Raw genomic sequence first — 16,311 nt, 5'->3', positions numbered from 1 at the left:
TATATAGGTTTCATTTTGTTAATTTCAGTTCAAGTTATAATAAATCCCCATCTTTTTAGCAGGAACTCCTGCCTTGTTGTTCAATGTCGCTTTTGGGGTTTCACAGTGCCAAATAATATGCATCAACCTTTATATGGGGGTTTGGAACAAGTCTGAGCTTGGCAAGAGATAAAATGCCTCTTCATAGCCTGGGATTGTGGGACTGATAGGATTGGATGAAGGGGAGGAAAGAATTTAAATGCATGTAATGAAAATAGAGTCATTAAATAAAGTCATTCATTCATTCAGTTTTGCATTTTATAGATTTCTCCAAATCATCTTCATCTCATATCCCACTGCACAGCTCCATATCAAATCCGATCACTGATTCAACATGACATTTCAACTTTCACTCGGTGAGATTTTTTTTTTTTCTCCATCACAGTGATATACTTTATTTCACTGCCAAGAGAGATGTAGCAAAACGCTCCACCAGAAACAGTCTTGAACCAAACATGACCTGAGCATATGGCGGCGGAGCCCTAAGTGGCCATATATACATGCATAAAACGGCAACGCTAGGCACTATGTCACCTAGCAAAGCACTCAGCAGAACCGACTGCTTTGCTTGAACATACTGACTATCAAAAGGGAAGATGGGCACTCGTTTCTGTGATGTCAGTCCATTTTAAAGGCTGCAAAATATCAAGGGAAGCAAATGGGAACTAGACACTGTGAGCTACATGATATCAATGGTAACTTTGTAAGCTTGTTAAGCAATGTTCCAAACACGCATGACCTTGTATTTACAATTTAGATAGACAGTGATGAAAGTTTCAGAACAACTTGTAGCTTTTTAATGTAAAATTATGAAGTACATATATGTGTATTCTGCAACATCATGCAAATCAGTCTTTCCCATAATGGTTTTGCAGTGTACTCGTTAGCAGTACCTACCTTGGATTTCCTGTTGACAAAATTTGAATTAGAGTGTCATCATCTGTTCAGCTACTGTGGCTGTTGTTGCTCATGCCAACTTTCCAGTCTTTTCTCTATTCCCTCTACACAATGGCTGAATCTAAAAGTCCATCCTCTGGACTCCTGGACTGGGCTCACACAAACTTCAGTCATACATAATGTCACGTAACCTAAGTCTGCAAGGGCACTGGGTCACAGAATGTATGATTCAAGATTTCAGATCTCAGTTATCGCCATGGTGTGGCAGCCAGAAAGAATTAATGCCACCCAGCATGTAAATTAAAATACATTTTGTCAACCGTTAGTAACAAAACAAGCCAAATGTGCTCCACATTTTCACCCTAGTCATGTAACTTCCGGTAATCTTTTGAGGGAAGTCTGAAGAAGTTGGCACTTGAAGCATACTCTCTTGAAGTCCGCATAAAGACTGCATAAGGGCCCTTCTGAACTTCACTGGATGAGTTCACTTGAGGCATCCTTTAGATCTACAATTCTGCAACTGCGGGGGAGTCTAGACATTTGGATTCGGCCATCCACAAACAACAAATTTGGTGAACACATCGTTTCAAAGATCTTTACCAGGAAGGATCGATCAGACACCTTGTTTTTAAAGCACCTGCTACACAAAAAACTTAAATGAACTAATCACTACAACATTTCATCTGCGTTACAGAGTAATACTGGTAAAATTCTGTGTAGTCTATTTATATAAAAGGTTTTACTTTAAATAAAGATTGTCAGAATTGATTTTGTTAGCTTGAGCAATAACCCTTTCGTCTCTATGTTGGTCTCTCCTCATATCTCTGTTCCCTCCTTCTCCTCCTGCCCTCTCTATCTCTCACCCCTCTATCTCCTCCCCCCTTTCCTCCGATGCAGGACAATAGCTTTTATGACTACCTCGTGAATCACACGAGTGTGGAGGGTGAGGGGATGGGGTGGTGCGGGGATGTAGCGGCGGATGGTCGGCTGTAGATCTCCCATCCTGATGGAAAGATCGAAGTGTGGAACGGTGGGGGGGTCGGGGGGGTGGGGGGTACGAGAGAGGAGCAGGGAGGAGGGGCGGGCGATGGCGCAGGACTGTCGCCCATTAATGAATGACCACCCGATACAGGCTTGTCATCCCGCTGGAAGAGTTAGTGCCCTTGCCTGGATGGACAACAGAGGTGGCAATTTGTCTCTCGGCGAGCACGGGGGGGGATCTGGACACAGGCACTTAAAAGAGCATTTGGGACAGTGTTGGGCGGGTTGAACAGAGAGACGGCTTCCCATAAAATAGCTAAATGGGTTATATCTGTCATATGTCAGAGGTTCCAAATGTGGAAATTACTGCTTCAAAAATGTTATGAAAAATGTTCGTTTTCATATTTTGTCATGAGGATGGAAATGTCTTACATGAGCTACTCATGTATTGTGCAACTTGTGTGCTGATGTCACAGTCAGACCTACAGCTTGACATGTCCATCAAGATCATGGGAAAACCTCAATAAAAGCATAAATGTAAAGTGAGTGTGAAAAACACGAAGCAGGCATTCTGCTAGCTGCAAATATGAAAAAAAGGGCCTCTTTCAAACCTTTTGTTGTTTTTCTGCTTGGGTACAAACAAGCTCTCAAGTCTACACATCAGGTTTTTTTAGACTGTGGGTTAGATAAGTAAGTGGTTTCAATGGAGGCATGTCTTTTTAACTGCTCATATGTCCAGTTTATTTTGCATTTTGGTGATTAAGAGAGCTTTTATTTTTCCCTCAAATCAGACCAGTCAATATCCAATTATGTCCATACTGGAGAATTCTGCACTTCTCAGTGAAAAAGATTCAGTGCCAATTCAGGAAGTAATGTGCCTTTTATGTTGCAAAGTGGAAAGTAATGTAGAGTAAGGGTGTGGAGTCCTGGTGATGGATGCATGTGTACTACATTCAACTTCCATGCAGGAGCCTAGAGTTCAATCGTGTTTCAGGGTGTTGGCCATGCAAAACCAAACTGTAAATCTTCAGTTGCAGCTAGAAAATACAAGAGGCAAGATCTGCTGAGTCTGCGATTTGATATAAAATAAAACATTATTCTGAGACCTCAAGACTTCAGAGTGTTTCCAGAGTATCCGCTAAGACCAATCAAAGACCGACGACAGCCCAGCTGGTGGTTTGTTCATCCAGTCAGGTGTAGGAAGAGTTAATTGTTGAGCAAAGCAGAACTCTTATCCATCGTCTGTTGTCCAGCATCTTAAAATTACACCTGGTCTGAGTCTTGGCCAGACCATAATGGATGAGGTGGTAAACCGTGTGGTCTTGACCCCTTGTGGGTTCCACATTGACCTTTTTAGTTGTTTTTATTAAGCACAGTATAGGTGACTTAAATTATGTATATCTGTCCAGACAGTTTTTTTGTCTATTGGTGGATCTCTTGAGGAGTGAAGTCGCACTCTATTGTGTTGATGGGAACAACAAAGCTCTGTATCATGTCAAGGTGACTTGAAGTCATGATTATAATCTGTCGGTGGGTTAAAGGAGATTCACATATGAAGATATCTGTTGATGTCAAAAATCGGTCAAATCCGGGATATCGCTCGGGTAATGAATGGCCGCTTATTTCATGACGATTTTTAAATGGGATCAAAGCACGCTGACAGTGCGGTCCTTATGTTATTTGAATAAAGCACAGCCTGTCCCTTTTTTCACCCACCATCCATGAATGTAAAACATCCCCTGATAAATCGTCCATTGTGACGGGAACATGATTACATGAAGCAGCGGCTGTAGGCCATTCAGCGGGCAGACGGAGCGCCATGTCACCTCTAAGAGGGCTTTGAATAAATGTCCCCGTCTATACCAAGGCCCACTTCCTTAATCAGGGTGTCGGATGGTAATGATTAGCTTCCTGCGTGAGCTTCTCAGCTGCTGAATTGTCCGCATAACTCATACACTGTTAATAATCTGCCTGGGGAGATAATACCCTTCTTTACCTTCAGCTAATCCAGCCTTAATCTGAACCACATTGTTACATTTTTTTTTTTTTTTAATAAAATTTCATTGAATATGACAAGTACTTTTGTGGAATCCGGTAGTGCTTCATATTCAAGGAGAAGAGGATGCAAGGTGATTGTATCTAAATCCCTAAACTAGGTTAAATAACACAGTCTGCTGGTGTCCCAGTGAGAAAGACACTGATGGGGATGGTTGTTTCTCTTCTGCCATGGGTCACGGCTTGGTAGGGGAGGATTACTACAGCATCTTTTCATTCTGTGTCCATATCCAAAACCTGGCTTAGTAACAGGCAGAGGGATTAGAATTTATTATCGTACTCCATGCGCAGGCATCTATTAAGGGCACTGGTCCTTGAAAAGAAACATATTTTTGCTATTAAGCAAAAGCTGGATGAGGAGCTCCGCCTTTGTCTTTGGTGCGTCGACTCTTACTTTGATAGAAGGATGCGTAGAGTAGGTCAAGAGAGCTGTGATCTGTTATTTTCTGTGAGTCGGTTTGATGATTTGGGCCTGTTGTGAGCCAAGAGTGAGTCCTTGAAGATAATAGTAGAGCAATAAAAAAATTGAATATGTTTTTTTTTTTTTTTTTTTTTTTTTTGGAAACTCTACAACCAGAAATCAATGAGATGCAAGATTTAAGTACACCTGAAGTACTCTACCTTTGGCATATTGATTCTGTCAGAAAGAAACTCAACACCAATCTTCATTTACAATATGCTTACTTTATGAACTGTGTCCCTCAATGAAGCTTTGAGGAAAGCTATATATCTGCTCCAGTTTACTATTTCAGTTTTAATTAACACAACAAGTATCTGGTGTCTTCTAGTGACATTCAAACTCATTAACTCTCTCTTACTCCGGAGCTAAATTGAATTATTTACTACTCAATGCATAATTAGGAAATTATACTGGCGTACAGTTTTGAGTTCTTTTCAAAAGCGAGGCTGTTTTGTTTTCATAGTTAAATCCATCTATTTCTTTATTTGTGGAGGAGTTCTTTATGAAACATCATTGTCTTGGACGTGGCATTGAATTATTGTGTGCATTTGTCAATAGCATTTATCTTCAGGCTCAGATGCACTTCAGGGAACACCGTATGCAGCATGGTACTTCGAGACAAAGGAACGATTGGAGTTAACCTTGAAGTATTGATTTTCTGCCATCATGTACATGTACTATAAATCCATGGGTATGTGCTCATTTTTTTTCACTTTTTCTCTCTCTTTTGTCCAGAGATACTAAATGGAGGTGTTTATTTTGACCAGAACAAATTCTTGTGCCATGCGGACACCATCCACTGGCGTGACATTATCAAGAACCCCCAGGCTGAGCTGCTGGTGGTACCGTCCAACAACAGCAACCTCGGATGTGAGTACTACACATACGGCAAAAACAAGTGGGACCAGCAACTTTGGATGAAAATCAAATGTTTTTTTCTGATATCTTCTGTGAAATGTGAAGGCAAATCACATGGCAACATACCGTAGAGGTGCAGGAACACGCATACACACTCCCCCCCACTACTAGCAGCAGTCATGCCCTATCCCTTTTTATTCATTCTCTTTGCCTGACGGTCATTTGGAAGCGAAATCACATAGTGTTAGATCAACGTGTGAACTATTCCATTGTAGTGGTATGGTAGTCGCTCTGCAGCGAGGCCCATGGAGCTGCTGTCTTGCTGTGCTCTTTTTAAATCTCAGTGAATCTGACAGCTGGTTTTGAAGCTGCCCACTTCCCCTGGTACTCCCCACCCTCCCTCCTCCATAGTCCCCGCAGTCCCTCAGCTCCCTCTGTTTTGGACATAACAGGCATCGCTATCCGGCGGACATTCGGTGTCAGAAGAACTGGCTGTTAAAGACAGACTCTCTCAAACTTTTCTGCACATTTTGGGATGAGATTCTTGCTCATTTAAAGTGAAAGAAGGCATAGATGTTTCTCCGGGCCTTCTGTATCAAAACACATCAGGGTGAACAATAGGGACAGCTGAGGTGCCAAATTGTGAGCAAAGACATACTGTAGACAATGGGGGGGAAATGTTGAGCGATCCTTTGATGAACAGGCATGATGACCTTTTGTTGCTTACAGACTGAGCGGAACAAAATCTGCATTTGGTGTTGACTTGCGACATCAGCAGGGAGTTGGACACGCTGCCAAGCCGGTTACTCTAAAATAAAGGCTTTTCAGAACAATATGTGTAAAACATTGCTATTTTGTTGATTAAATGGCACTGATGGAGGAGGAGGGGGAGGAAAAGCAACAAAGAACAGAGGAGGTGGGCCAAAAAAATGACAAGAGAGTGTGTGGGAGTTGAGGTTGCCAAATTGGGGCCCTTTGCCAAGTCGTAGATAGTATTTAACATTAACAACCCCACAGTGGGAGTGGCTGAAGGCGCCGGGTGACAATCTGCTGCACTCTTCCACTTACTCTGTAATTAACCCATAGTCAATTAAGTCTTGATGATGGGCCACTGGCAGATGAATGCTGTGAGTGCTCTGTCAGGTCCCACTTTTCCTGTGCAAGTACTTGACGGAAGGGAGTAGAAGCCTGTCTTTCATGTTCTCTGCAAGCCACAAGTCGCCACAGTGACTCTGGGTCTGTTGTCGGATGAGCGGAGAAGATTCGACAGACCCGTCACTGTCATTAGTTGGGGGAAGTTTTAAGGGGTGTGCGTGAGTGGACGATTCTGTGTTTGGTGTGTGAGGGGGTTGTGTCTCCATGTGTGTTTGTGTCAGAACTACATCTAAAGTTGGTTGAGAAGTTAAGTGATGAACATTGCTTGTATGTATGTATGTGTGTGTGTGTGTGTTCTGCAGGCAGACGCTGTCATCGCTCATGTAATGGACGCTGCTGGAGCCATCAGGAAGACCAGTGTCAAACCTGTGAGTATGCACATACACCTACATGTACAGTAGCCTTGAAACGCCATGTGCCTGCTAACTACGTTGTAATTGATAGGGCAACACAGTTACTGACTTGACTTAAATTGAAATAATTTAATATTTTGGAATTAAGTGCACTCACCTTCCTACTGAGAGTGAGATGATGTACTGTCTTAATAGATATAGAATATTTTACTCTCTCTAGTTTTATTTAAAAATATCTGTCCTGTTTTTATTGCCTTGTGAAGCACTTTGTAACATTTGTTTTGAAAAGTGCTGTATGAATAAAGATTATTTATTATTAACCCCAGCTCTCACACTGACCATTTAAACCATATAAAGGTGGTAAAACAAACCTTTCGAAAGCCTTTCGAAACAGTACTAAGAATATACGGATATTGTTAAATTGTTACATTGGTTCAAGACAGAGTGACCCACCGTATTTACTGAATGGTGGGAGATGCAGACGATACAGTACAGTCTGCTTTAAAATAATCTATAATCTGCTATAATCTGCTTTTCTGTATTAAACTCAAAGTCAAAAATCAAGGTCAAGATAAATGAGAGTGGTAAATTTAGCAATAAATAAATGTAATAGATTATTTAGCAGTCATTTAATTGAGGAAATTAAATGGATAAATGTGGAAAGAAACTGACACTCCACCCATGTGTTAAGTGTTTTATGTAGTGTAGATATGGTCAGGGGAGAGCTCAACTGACAACATACTGAAATAAAATGCTGATATTTAAATAAACTAATGTTTGTCCAGTGCTAAAGACACCAGCAGGTACCACAGAATTGGTAGGAAAAAAACATAAAAATAGAAAGAATGGAAAGAGAGGATGAAGGGCAGCAAGAGAAATGTTAGTTCTCCGTATAATTACAGGATGTTCTACTCATATTGTAAAGACCGAGAGAGGAACTGGCCTATTTTTCTCAGACTAACACACACTAATAGACTACAGAGCCTTGTTGTTGTTTTTTCCACTTCTGCATCATTATGTTCCCAACACAGCAGAGAGTAAGCACAGCAGTTTTTAATGCCCAAGCTTCAAGCTCCTGCTTACTCACTGGCTGTTATATCTCAAACTGTACCAATAATGTGTGGGAGGCTGTTATTTAGCAAACGTATTGGTGCGTTTGATGCAATCGGTAAGAGCCACATCCAAGTATTGTACTATTAGTACTCCTCTAACAATAATACAAATACTTTAAAGTAGTTTTGCAATAAAATGCAGGGGGGAAAAAAACACAAGAGTTGGCATAGCAACTAATAAAGCCAATCTTTCTGGGAATTATCAGCACAGTTGGAAGGTGTCTTTGGCCAATTGGTCCTCTTGGATGAAAAAATACTCATTGTATAAACACAAATATGGTGGATCAGTAGGGGTCCGGTCCACTGCTATGGAACTTTTCAAAAGACTTTTTATCTAGGGAAAACCAATTCAGCTCACTCCAGGAACGTCCTTCTTCAGATCTGTACCTGAGTGCTGCCAAGCACAACTGCAGTTTTCAGCTGCGAGTCACTAAGCTGAAGCTGGAATGGTTGGATGTTAAAGGGAAACTTCTGTATTTTTCAACCAAGACCCTATTTTACCATCTTTTTGTGTCTAAGTGTCTAAATGGGAACAACAGTTTTTGAAATTGGTCAAGTATTGAGCAAGAGCGCTGCAGCCAGCAGCTGCAAAACAGGCTGTGTTGTAATCTGACGGGGCAATTGCGCCCCATCAATGTACTTGTTTTTGCCACTGACAGGCTCATATTGTTATAAGTGTCTGACAACATTATGGGAAGGACCATACAGAGAAATAAAAAGTTTTTCTTTACCTTTCTCCCGATCCAGTCTGTTTGTTATTGTGTCTAACCAAGTCTCGCTCAAGGAGAAGTCTCGTTCTGAAATCTCGTGAGAATTGAGTTGTTGTCAAAATCAGCTAAATATTCAGCCATGACAGAGTTGGAGAGAGTCTGTAAGTGGCAAAAAATAAGCATTTTAAGTGGACGCTCATTGACGGGGCCCTATTGCCCCGTTGGATTACGTTGCAGCACATTTCATGGCTGCATCGCTCTCACTCAATACTTGTCCCCCATTAGTCACTTAGACACAAAAAGATGGGAAAATACAGTCCAGGTTGAAAAACATCCTTAAGAGGCTTGTTCAAGGGCGCCTCCAGAGCAGTTGTTGAGAGAGGAGACAGTGCTCAATATTTTTAAAGTCCGTCTGGGCATTCAAGCCAGTGACCTTGTGTTGTCTGACCTTTAGGTTGTTGAAGCCCCTAATTTGTTTCTGCCTGAATTCCATATCAGAAAATATTTGTGCAGCTGTAAGAGAATGAGAGAGTGCAGCGGGGACGTTGAGGGTGGTGGTATTGTCTCTTTGTAAATGTGTGAGTATGTGTGTGTCAGACCTTTAAAATTCTGTCTTTTCATTTCTTGGGCAGTGACAAAGACAGTGTGTGCAGAGCAGTGTGACGGTCGATGCTTCGGGCCTTACGTCAGCAACTGCTGCCATCGTGAGTGTGCCGGCGGCTGCTCAGGCCCCAAGGACACGGACTGCTTCGTACGTTAGATTGCACACACACACACACACACTATTTCTTCTTCTTTATTGCTCCCTTTTTTCTCTTTCTTAACTGTCTTTCATTCTATATCTTTTACATTTTCTCTTTTGTTTCCTTTTCCTCTCATTTCTACGTTCCACACACATCCAAAGACCAAAAACGCACATCTCTAACCCCGTCCCCCTCACCATCCTCCATTCCATGTGTCCACATCTTTTGTGCGACATATGTTTGTCATCCTCCCTGCCTGAAAATGATCCACTTTGTTTACCGGCTGATAAATTGTTTGTCATTTTACAGGGCTGTAAAAGTCTGCCACGGCAGTGCTCTTCAAAGAACAAATTGGTGATTCAGTGTTCCAATTAATATTCCTTTTATCACCTCAAGTTCTTCCTGTTGCGCAAACCCGTGCACCACACATACACGCACATGCTGACAGAGATGATATTGTAGTTGTAATTCACAGAAAGGCTCATCCAATTCAATTACTGCCATTTCAGCCTGCGGCCACACAAGACACAACACTTAGGAGGTTTATGGGAAAACATTTCACCATTAACATCATGGCTGTGGATCAATGGCTCCAATTTTTCTCCCATTTGATTTTCAAAGAGACAACGGACGGCTACATGATTCGCACATTGCGATTCAACGTAAAAATGAAATGCAACTGTAATACTCTCCCACTCATAGTGACTTATGTGAGAAAATCACACTCTTCCCCCCATCTCACCTTGCTGTTTCATTTTTTAGTCCCCTCATGGGAGGTCTCACCGGTATCTTCTGCCCTCAGCTGACAGTAGTTATGTGCTTCCCGCAGGCTTGCACCAATTTCAACGACAGCGGAGCGTGTGTGACCCAGTGTCCTCAGCCATTTGTGTACAACCCCATATCCTTTCAGCTGGAGCACAACCCCAGAGCCAAGTACACCTATGGAGCCTTCTGCGTCAAGAAATGCCCACGTAAGTTTTCCCATTACCTTTGCAAGCAAACAAAATGCTTTGCTGCATGCCTAACCAAGCAGCTGCAAGTAGATACAGATACTGTAACAATACACCACAAGCACGCAATAAAGTTTTATAATCTGCGCACTGTTGTCCATTGAAGGAGCATTTATCCTCTATCTATCCTGAGATGAGACTCAAGACAGTTATTTCAAGTCAAGATAAATTACTCAAACATAAATAAATTGTGTATCTCAATCAAATAGTCGTTACACCATCTGTTTTGGCTTCTGGCAGCTGCAAAGAAAGCCAATCTTGGTTTCTTTTTTTCATGGGTATGGAGTCAGAGTGCAGCCGCAATTCAGGGAGCGCACTAAAAGTCAAGCAACATCGACAGATTGCATATTCAAGTTCCACTGATCATCAAATGAGCATACACCAGTTGCACTTTTCGTACTACCAAGTGCTAATTTGATCCATTACTTTCCCTGAGCAATATAGGCCTAGACCATTAGTTCTGATCATTATACAAACGTGATTAAAATACAATCAATGTCTCACCATTAGAGGGGTCCTTCTAGGAAATTGCTCTATGAGTAAATGCTAAGCTACGAGTAAGATGTAGGTGTGAGGGGGAAAAATGGCATGTACCACTTATAATCACAGCTTCAAATGATAACAATTGAAGCAAAAGTCAATAAATAATAACACTCTCGCTGTGTTTTTGTCAGATAACTTTGTGGTGGACCACAGCTCCTGTGTAAGAGCATGTCCCAGCAACAAGATGGAAGTGGAGGAGAACCGCATCAAAATGTGCATCCCCTGTACTGACATCTGTCCTAAAGGTAAACTTGATGTGATTACTACTTAATTTGACTTGTGCTGAATAACAATATCTGTCAACTTAGCCAGATAATCAGGCTGAAATCACATTTTGTTTCACTTAATTTATTCCCCACATCATATTCATATTATATCAGTTTCTTCTTAGGAATTTATTTAGATTTGTTTTTTTGGATTTGTATCAGTAGCATGTGACATGGTAGTGACATGTCTGTCCCACCATAATCTGAACATTTTCAGTTGCAGTGGACAATGCAACAACACACAAATATGCAGATTTAGGAGTTATTTCTGTATATTGGCTTGTAACAACCTGTACAATTACATCAATATCATCCATACTTGTTCCCATTTTGGCAGCCATATTTCTGTCATGGATGTAGCTGGGTAGCTAGCTATGTAACAGGATGTCTCCATTCATAATGAGGCGATGCTCTGATTAGTAATATATCTATCCAAACAGAGGAAACAGTTGCCAGTGGTCACAACACTAGACCAATTTGAATCGCTGACAAATTTGGACTGTAGTACTACATAACGTAGTAGGTAGTGCCTGCATCATTCATGAGTGGTGACTGTTGCCTTGTGAGATTCTCAGTTTTGTCTCACTGCAGAGATGCAACTGTACAATGTGGAAGTTACACTCAATAGGATGAATATCTAGTTCTATACAGATACTTCCCGCACTTCCTGGACCACCACTGCACTGTAGTCACTGTATGTAAAGAGCTTATGCAGTTAAACCATTTTAATCTAATAGCTTTATGCTAACAGTGATGATACTGGATCAACAGTAGCCCACAGGAATTACTTTAAAAGCTTTACAGAAAAATGTAATTTATTTATATGGGAGCCAGCTTTTATTAAGCACTAAATATGCTTAGAGCTTAGATTTACTGATTCTAATGTAACTCCCCCAACATATCAACATATTCTTTAATTTGAGACTAATGCAATACAAATGCTATGCAATACCCACTTCTGTGATTACATCCTCGTCTGAATAGTCAACTCAACAAGATACATAAACTTGTACATAATACATTATACATAATGTATGTTTTTCTTTTAATGGATTGATCTTACTTCCTTTCCCATATTACTGTTGTGCATATTGCTGTACACTCATTAAATACTGGAGGATAAATATGACAAATATGGCATAAATGTTCGGCCGCCGCAACAGTTGACATGTTAATTAATATGAAATGGTCCCATAACAAGAAAGAGCTCTTACCTACTCTGTAATTACAAGTCATTTTGCACAAGAGTGTCAGCTAAATGCCTAAAATGTCTAATGTGAAATTAAACAGCATTACTTCAGTTCAATTCAGCAGATTAGCCCCTTCATCTTATTGTTCTCACAAAGGTAACTGATCTGCCCTTTTCCTTTGGAGAGAAGACAGTAGTGTTTTCCTTGAGGCTCCATGTATAGGCTGTGGCATCCATTGATTGGCTAATCTCTTGATTACATCGTCACGCAGCAGGGAGGGGTTAATGAGGGATAGCCCAAGGAACTGTGGGAAATGATAACAAATTAACATTTCAGATATGGAATTGGCTGGTATAAATCACTATCAAAAACTGGTTACACCACTTAATGCCAGCCTTATTCATCATCCCCTCTGCCTCTGTCAGAAATAGTTGGCTCACACAAGACCGCAAGTGTAATTAATGCAGATGTAATGAATTCATTATATAGAGGAATTGGCTGTGGATCGGCCCATGCTTTCATCAAAAGAATTCCAGTGCATGAAGAGGGGCCACGGCCTTGCCTATGCACCAAAGAAGTATGCTTTTTAAAAAATAAAAAATAAAAAAGGAGCTGTATATTATATATATATATAAGCTAATAGCTAATATTAGTTCCTTAAGATGAGGTCTTTGTTATTCAAGGGCATTATGGATGTAGCTACTTAAATGTGAATTATTTTGAATAATGTATGATTGTGTGTCTATACATTTCTTTTGTCAGTATGCGATGGTATAGGGACGGGCAGCCTGCAGACAGCTCAAACAGTGGACGCCAGCAACATTGATAAATTTGTCAACTGCACCAAAATCAACGGCAACCTCATATTCCTCATTACTGGCATTAAAGGGTAAGTGAAAGCACACACAATGCTTTTGAGTTTTCTACTTTAAACCATAATTCAGACAAACTCATGAGTATCTCATGTCTTTGTGGAAGTTTGGAGATATTTGGAGATATCAGTTTATAGATATCTGCAGGATCAAACAGCAGCTCGTATCAAAAGTTGGCAGATGCATCATTGAACTGAGAGAAATACGGATGGATGGAAATAAAAAAAAACCCTGATCTGGTGACTTGAAGGTCAAAAAAGTTGTTTCCAGACATTTTTTTTAGATGTCAAGGTTACAAATATCACGACATTCACACATTATCACCTAAAAAAGTTGATACGGTGAACATGTTAATGTTCTACTGGCTGAATGAAGTCCAATGCTCAATCGCTGTTTAGCCCTGATGGTTGATGTCTTACCTGTCTTCTGTGAGATGCTGGGCAAATAGAGCATCAGTACTTTTTCACTGTAAATGCTGCTGCTAATGAAAGCGGTGCAAGCAACAAAAATATGAGCTGCATAGAGCTGAGGGGAACTGAAGACAGGGGTTCCTCACTACAAACAACCCCTTTCACATTACATGTAGGTGTTTCATCCATTGTTAAACTAAAAATATTGATTAGAGCAACTTGAAACATAGTCACTGAAATACAACATCCTGTCCACTTCACGTCTGTATGTTGTACACACACAGCCACAGCAGATGGATACAAGCGTGCGTGTTTTGGGCCCAGTTGGTCCAACTAACATTTGGTACTGGACTGCTTGAAAACTGCTAATTTAATGGCATACCAAATGTATGAAATACAGCAGCACAGATCTAAGAGACTTATAAAAAAAAACAGTTCTCCATTCATATCTCATTGTACCAGTGAAAATCCAGCTTGGGAAGGTTAATGAGAAATGTAATTTCTCTATGTTCTCTATGCAATAAAAAAAATCCACCGTCAAAGTACCCTGAAGCTCTGAGGTTAGTGTGATGCGTAAATATGAAAGCACATTAGAGGAAAAGAAGCGTGCTGACTACAGTACAAAGAACATATTTTCTTAATGCTGCCTTCAGGTTCACAGTACTTGTACATTACGAACTGTTTTATAAATAAGGTTGTATTGCAGCGATATGGGAATATAATTTTTGATAAAGATAGTATTCACTTCTCTGTGTGTCTCCACTTTGTGTTTTTCTTCAGAGACATGTATCATGGTATTGGACCTTTGGACCCTGAGCGTCTCAACGTGTTCCGCACTGTGAAAGAGATCACAGGTGGGACTGCTTCACTGGAGTCACCTTGGGAAAATTGACTGAGCAAAACAATATTATTATGTGGTGTGTGTGAAATATTTGGCCTCTGAGGTGAACGAAAGCTTTAAGAGTAAAGTGGAAAGCTGATTTTTGTCAGTGAAGGTCCTCTTTCGTAGATATTCTGTTACTGTGGGTGTGTCTGCATGGTTATACGTGCTTACAGTATGTGTGTGTGTGTGCATGCGTGTGTGTGCGTATTTATTCATTAGCTATTAGAGGCCTTAAGGGATGAGTAAAACCTCGTATACAAACCCTTTTGTCATATTAAACTGCGACTTGCAGTTGAGCCAAACAGCTAATGGAGTGAAACTGCATTTTCATAATGAAAACCCAAGCAATAAGGAAGAGCAATGGCCATTCTACCCCAGCCATTTCCTGCTTTATCCCTTTAATGTCATTTCCACAGATGCTGATTTGATGTAATCTGTCATTAAAGGCAAGTGCAAGCAGACAAATTATGCAGAATATTAAATCCATTCTTTTAATTAGCGTATATTGTCTTCTCCGAGGACATTTCCTACAAAGAATGAGTTCTTGCTTGAACTTCACAGAGGCGGTGCAACTCCGTGACCAAAAATTGCAGTGCTCTCTAAATCTGGATGTAGGCAAAAGAAATCTTGATCATGATTCTTTTAGTTTTTTCATCAAATTACACCCCACACTACATTCTTTTTAGCTCTATTTTTTTTTATTGAAAAATAGACAATTAAAGGAAAAAGAAGTGTTTTAACTAGTACATGTCCTGTTTTGCCCAATGTGTCTATAGGTTACCTCAACATCCAGTCTTGGCCTGAGAACATGACAGATTTGAGTGTTTTTTCCAACCTGGCAACCATCGGTGGTAGATCTCTTTACAGGTATGCGCTTTATCACACTTCAGACACAGATTAGACACTGTCCAAGGCTTTCTTCTAACTTTCTTCTAACAGATTTGCATAAACATACATACATGATTAGTTAATTAAGACAACATGTAAATGTGTAGAAACTGATCTACAAGATTCAGTTGTAAGTTGCCCTCCTAGTCATTCTTCTTTACAGAGCCTCTAAGGGGACATGAGCAAAGAAATACATACATATCGAGGCTATTGCCTGTGCACAAGATACAATTCATTCCCACGTTTTGGTTAACTCGCTCGATGTAGTAAAACGTGGCCTCGATATATGTATTTTTTCTCTCTATGACCCTTCCGGGGCTCCGTACTTCTTCTAAGGAGGTAATGGCCGTCGATTAATGGACAATAGCACCACTTAACGCTCCTTCATTTCAGAGAGGTAACATACATTTTACATCTTTGAACTAAAATTACATTCCATGAAATGCCATTTTACTCATATGCAGATGACATGTTCATAATACAACCTGTCTTTGTTCAGAAAGCTCCTCCTCTCCTTCTTTATCTTTCTTGCTGTTTTCCTGTATTTGGATACTTACCGTTGGAGCTAATGAGCTGCCGGCCCATTTGTTCTGCACAGAGACCCTTTGAAGCGTTGCTGTCATGCAGCTTTGATTAGCCCCGCATTTGATAACAGGTCCTGTGTTGGTTTACAAGTGGCAGATCCGAGGGATAGCGCTGGCAGAGTCAAAGGAGAGCCGGTCATGTTTGCTAAACGCCAGTGATGAACCTGGAGCTCAGTGATGTTTGAGTGCCAATCAGAGCTGGAATAGCCTCCTTCTTCATCTTCCGCTTCTTGCTTTCTGCTAGTTTTCTGTTTTTTTTCTCCTCGGTTTCTCCTGTTTTACTGTTATTTTCAATTTGTCAT

The 16,311-nt window shown here is 40.6% G+C and overlaps 1 protein-coding gene across 5 annotated transcripts in view; it reads left to right on the top strand.

Annotated features, from left to right (window-relative positions):
- The window catches only part of LOC122976701 (receptor tyrosine-protein kinase erbB-4-like), a 270,744-nt gene that overhangs the window by 172,184 nt on the left and 82,249 nt on the right, over positions 1-16,311 (top strand). For all 5 annotated transcript variants that reach the window (XR_006401021.1, XM_044345333.1, XM_044345334.1 and 2 more), the window contains 8 exons: positions 5,168-5,302; positions 6,748-6,813; positions 9,253-9,371; positions 10,193-10,334; positions 11,048-11,161; positions 13,135-13,261; positions 14,435-14,508; positions 15,314-15,404. Coding sequence is in view for 4 of the 5 variants with exons in the window: in XM_044345333.1 (XP_044201268.1) it covers positions 5,168-5,302; positions 6,748-6,813; positions 9,253-9,371; positions 10,193-10,334; positions 11,048-11,161; positions 13,135-13,261; positions 14,435-14,508; positions 15,314-15,404 (868 nt within the window). In the remaining variant the exon portion in view is untranslated. The remainder of the gene's footprint in view (positions 1-5,167; positions 5,303-6,747; positions 6,814-9,252; positions 9,372-10,192; positions 10,335-11,047; positions 11,162-13,134; positions 13,262-14,434; positions 14,509-15,313; positions 15,405-16,311) is intronic.

The sequence above is a fragment of the Thunnus albacares genome, chromosome 24, assembly GCF_914725855.1.
Source record: "Thunnus albacares chromosome 24, fThuAlb1.1, whole genome shotgun sequence".
NCBI lineage: Eukaryota > Metazoa > Chordata > Actinopteri > Scombriformes > Scombridae > Thunnus > Thunnus albacares.
The sequence above is the reverse complement of the archived record's forward strand: the minus strand, read 5'-3'. Positions and strand labels throughout refer to the sequence as shown.